This window comes from Canis lupus, chromosome 11, assembly GCF_003254725.2.
Source record: "Canis lupus dingo isolate Sandy chromosome 11, ASM325472v2, whole genome shotgun sequence".
In the NCBI taxonomy this organism is placed as follows: Eukaryota; Metazoa; Chordata; class Mammalia; order Carnivora; family Canidae; genus Canis; species Canis lupus.
Genome location: NC_064253.1, coordinates 40,268,243 through 40,273,025, shown reverse-complemented (window position 1 = coordinate 40,273,025; position 4,783 = coordinate 40,268,243). Strand labels below are relative to the sequence as shown.

Genomic DNA, 4,783 nt, shown 5'->3' with positions numbered 1-4,783 from the left:
TATATAGCCACCTGAAGAAAAGACAATATGTACCACATTTTAAGTGGTTACTCTATGGAAGATTGTCAGGTTTAATCCGATGGGTAGTGAAATGGAATTGAGAGGCCAGGCAAAAGTTGGTCCAAACAGGCTTTTAACGGGACGTGCTCTCCAACGGGGTTCCGTGGGCCCGCAGGGGAAGGAGAGAGCAGGGAAGTCTCTGCCAGGGAATTCGCACCCAAGCAAACTGCAGGGGGTCTATAAAGAGTTTTCAGTGGGAAGATGGGGGCAGGGTGGCATTCCGATTAGGGCAAGGGTTAGGGGTCTTTGTGTGCTAAGTTAGGGTAAGGCGGCAAGAGGGCCTTATTGGGAGGTTGCTGGCCTGGGGTCGGCCCTTTTGAGGTCCCCAGTCTCGCCAGCCCAACAAAGATGCAATGTAGGCACCTTTGAAGTCCATGAGTTCAGTTAATATTCACAATATTCTGTTATAAGTGTTAAATCTGTTAGTAGTTCTGCATTATACAGAACTCGCTCTTGCTCTACGGATTTCTATGATTCATGTATTTTTAGCTGACTTCATTTTTTTCCCTTGCTTTACTTTGAGAAAGAAAGAGAATGCTTAACCCAACTTCCCACTCTCATTATTGAAGAAAGTCTTCAGTCTTTCTGGCCATGAGAATTTTCTCATTTGGGGATCCACCAAAATTGTGATTCATAACATTAGGAACAATTACCAGCAAGTAACATAAAAGAATTCTTATATCAAACTCTCTTTGAAAAAGAACTATGGTATCATGCGCTGTAGTAAACCAGGGTCACAATGATGAATTAAGTAACCTAAATAAAGGCGGTATTTTTAGGAACATTATTTTGGGTGGTACGAGATAAAGTGATGAAGGATTGATGAGTTATCTATTTCTGCCTCGTGAATTCTTAAAGATGAACAGTTTGCATATTTACAAGTTAGAAATGACCAAGACAGGATAACCATTGTATGTAGTTAAGTCTTGATTCTAAATAAATACAATATGAAACACATTGAGGTGATTTACCAGAACATCAGTTCCATGAATTCACTCAGAAAAGACATATGGCATAAAAGGGCAAAGTAAGCACAGAAATACTAACACCATTACTCTCAGATCTACACTATATTCTTCTGTACTTCAGAGGCACTAATTTCTGCTTATTCACCCACCAAATCTACACTCAGGAAGGTCAGCAGTGACTTCAACTTTTCTGATATAGTGGGCAGATTCAACCTACAACTTCCATGAATCCACTTTGTTCTTCTAAGCACATTTATTTCCTTAAATACATTCAGCACCATTCTCTCTTGTCAGTACACTGTGTGGCCATGATTCCACTGTCTCCTTTGTGGCTCTTCTCCGGCCTCCCTTTGATAGATGAAGATCCTCAGAACTACATTCATGTCTTCTTCTCACACTACACTGTCTCCCCCCATGGCCACCTCTGTTTCGGGCTTTCCCCTGCTAGATACAGACCTCAGCCATAGTGTTTCTTGCCTAATGCAAGCTCACCTCTCCCCTGACACTGGGCGTTTGTGCTTCCATGTCTACCAAGAGAGTCCACAGGTTTATGTGTATTTCCTGACATTCTCTGTTTTAGAATCAGTAAGAGAATTCACTTCTTTCACTTCTTCACTGTGAGACTAACTATGAGGATTGTTTTTAGTTTTCTATCCCTATAGCAATCAAAGATATAGACACCAGGAACTGTATTTATCATATCCTATATTCTAAAGGAAATAGATAATTTATCGTAGAAGAAGTCAGTCAACACTTCTGATGTTAATGTAACATGAGGGGTCAAAGCACTCCACCAGCCAGTTTTCAATCAGGTAGTAAAACTAGACTTTGTGATAGCCTTTCAAAACACTTCCTGTACTAAAAATTCAATAAAGAAGGAAATTGATAACTTATTAAATATAGAACATATTTTATTATATTGCTGCCACGTAAAGATGCATATATAATATGAGAAGATATAAATCTTATAAATAATTGCATAAATAAATATTTAAATATATAAACAGACAAGACCATGGTCACCTGTCGACTAGTATTGGTACAGTTGACATGTCCTTAATATTTCTGAAAACACTTGACATATTCATTCTGTTCAAGTCACCGTTACAGCAGAAATGAGTCTTTCAACAGCAGAACAGGGTAAGTGTGATATTATTTGTCAGAGGGAATCATTTCCATGTTAAACCTGGTCTGATTTCTTCCACCTTATTCTTTCTTGCAAGAATGCGGAGGAGAAGAAGGATCTCCCGATTTCTGCTTGGACCATCTCCCAGGCACACGGGCTGTGGTTCTTGTCTTGCAGGTAGAGGGAGATCCTTTGAAAGTAGGTCCTCAGGGTGGAGTCCTCATGCAGGAGGGGGGCCTCGGCCAGCCTTGCCTCCTGCAGGAGACAGGAATCCAGGTCATCCACCTGCTCAGAGAGCCCCGAGCACAATTCCTCCAGGAGGGTCATGTTCCAAGGAGCAGAGGACATGTTCATGCAGAAGAGGTGGAAGACGTTCTGGGTCATCCCGTGGACCACAGAGAGGGCCTGCGCCTCCTGGAGCTGCTGGCCATCAAACAGCTCCTTGGGGAAGGCAAAGTCATTGGTGTAATTGACACAAGGGCCGGCGGAGAGTCTCCTCATCTGTCCCAGGAGCGTCAGGACCCTCCAGTTGCGCAGGCAGTGGGTGTCGGGCAGGTGGCAAGCCAGACAGCACAGGGAGTGGCAGCTGAGCAGCACCAGGGCCACCAAGAAGGAGCAGGGCAGGGCCATCGGGGATCCTGCAGGGGCTGTGGGCCTGGCTGCGCTGGGCAAGTGTGGGAACCGCGGCTTCAGCTTCTCTGAGCATCTTCCCTCGTGTGTGGGGCTTAAGTAGGCAACAGACGCGTTTTCCATTTCTGAACGTCTCCCTCACTTCCTACTTCTCTTTTTGCTTTCCTTTATGATGCACTTTCGACTGGCTCTAGAGCACTGTTTCCCAACTACATGGGCGTGCTTGTCATGACTGCCCTTGCCTCCAGAGTCTTCTGGATTGGCTTTTCACGCATCATCCAGAAAAGTTCCGGACCCGGATGCACTGTCTCTAGAGTACAGTGTATGTCCCTATCTGCTCCTATCTGAACTTTGTACATACACAACCCCGTGTCGGTTCACCCTTCTCATGTGAAGGCGAAGCAGGGTTAAGGATGTCTAACCCTGATAAACATGAAGGCCATTGTCAGGCTAACGACGTGGAATGGGATGGCCAACGTTGAAGAATGACCCATCGAGTACTGATAGGTACATGATTTCTGATACGGAAAGCACATATGCAGGTGAACCATGTCTACAAAGACAAGAGAATGAACGCAGGGTCTCTCCCAATTTAGAACGATGCCGAACTGCTGATCGGAATCGAAGAGTTGAATTACTTCCTTGACATGTGTTTCTCCAGTAAGGCCATTTCATGTTGCCTCGGGCTGACAAAGTGATCTCTTGCCTCACCTGCAACTCCGTACTCATCAAGGTGTTTTCAAACTTCCTTTTTTTCTGTTTCGCACTGTGTACAGTTAATGATGGGTTGACTGTCTTTCGTAAAGTCAAACCATGTATATATATAAAAAAAACAACGATCATGTATAATCTCTTTGTTCTGAAATGCTGAAAGCCCACATCACCTCCAGGGTCATACAGAAGCCACATCCAAAAGCGCCAAAGGCCAGCTCCCAAGTCAGCCAAGGCCACCTCTCCCAGTGACTTTGAGATCCAGGAACGGATGGAGAGAAAGTCCTCTGCTCACAGGGGCCTGTCATTCCTAGGTGTGTCGCCCTCCTCGGCACACATTTCAGGGCTCTTCCACTAATTCAACGGCCATGCTTCTTGTGTGGTACTCAAGAAAGCCCAAGGAGAGACAACAAACAGGAAGCAAGAAGCTTTGGCTGGGGCCCTCCCAGACTGAGCTTTGGAGAGCCTACAGACCACTGGACTATCTAAGACTAGTTCACAGAGCTCAGAATCTTGGAAGCCTTGTCACAGGGATTCTCTCTGGTGGCTGAAGGTTCATTTTCAGGGACACTATGCAGATATAGACTACGGAGGTGGGAAAAATCTCTCTACTTCGTATTTATTTTTCTGTGCAGCTAACTACTCGTAAAAGATATCTTGATTTTTAGAGAAAGAGAGAGAGAGAGAGACAGTGAGAGACAGAGAGAGAGTGAAAGCAATATATAGAGCAGCATGAGCATGGGGAGGAGAGGGAGTAGCAGACACCCAACTGAGAAGGAGCCCGATGACAGGTTCCATCCAAGGACCCTGGGATTGGCGATCCAGCCAAAGACAGATGCCTCATGGAACAAGCCACCCAGGTGCCCCAGGGACAAGGAATCCTCTGCAGAATCTTTGCTAGTGGGGAGCCTGACATGGGGTTCCATCCAACCACCCTGAGCTGAGGATCTCAGCTGAAAGCAAGATCTGGCTGCTTATCCGACCTTGCCAACCACATTACCTACCCACTGCTCTTTGGAATACTGTATTTTCCAAAAAAACACCGAGAGAGAGAGAGAGACATAGAAAAGCTAAGGGAATTGCCTTATTACATTCTGTGAATCCGTTCTTTCTGAGAAAAACCTGTTTTTTCCTCTGGAGATGAATCATCCAGCAGAGGCAGCCTGATGCAGAGGACACAAGCCAGGTGTCTAGACCTGGTCACTATCTCAGTCTATTGCTGGCTGTCGGAGGCAGTCTTCTGTTTACATTATTGGACAGACCACAGAGTACAATCCTCCCACTTTCT

General features: G+C 45.2%; 1 protein-coding gene across 1 annotated transcript; it reads right to left on the bottom strand.

Moving 5' to 3' along the window:
• Positions 1-2,188: 2,188 nt before the first annotated feature.
• Positions 2,189-2,784, bottom strand: LOC112650391 (interferon alpha-1/2-like). Its single transcript, XM_025433117.3, has one exon. It carries the CDS (start codon positions 2,782-2,784, stop codon positions 2,209-2,211), a length of 576 nt encoding a protein of 191 aa, XP_025288902.3. The 3' UTR covers positions 2,189-2,208.
• Between the last annotated feature and the right edge of the window lie 1,999 nt (positions 2,785-4,783).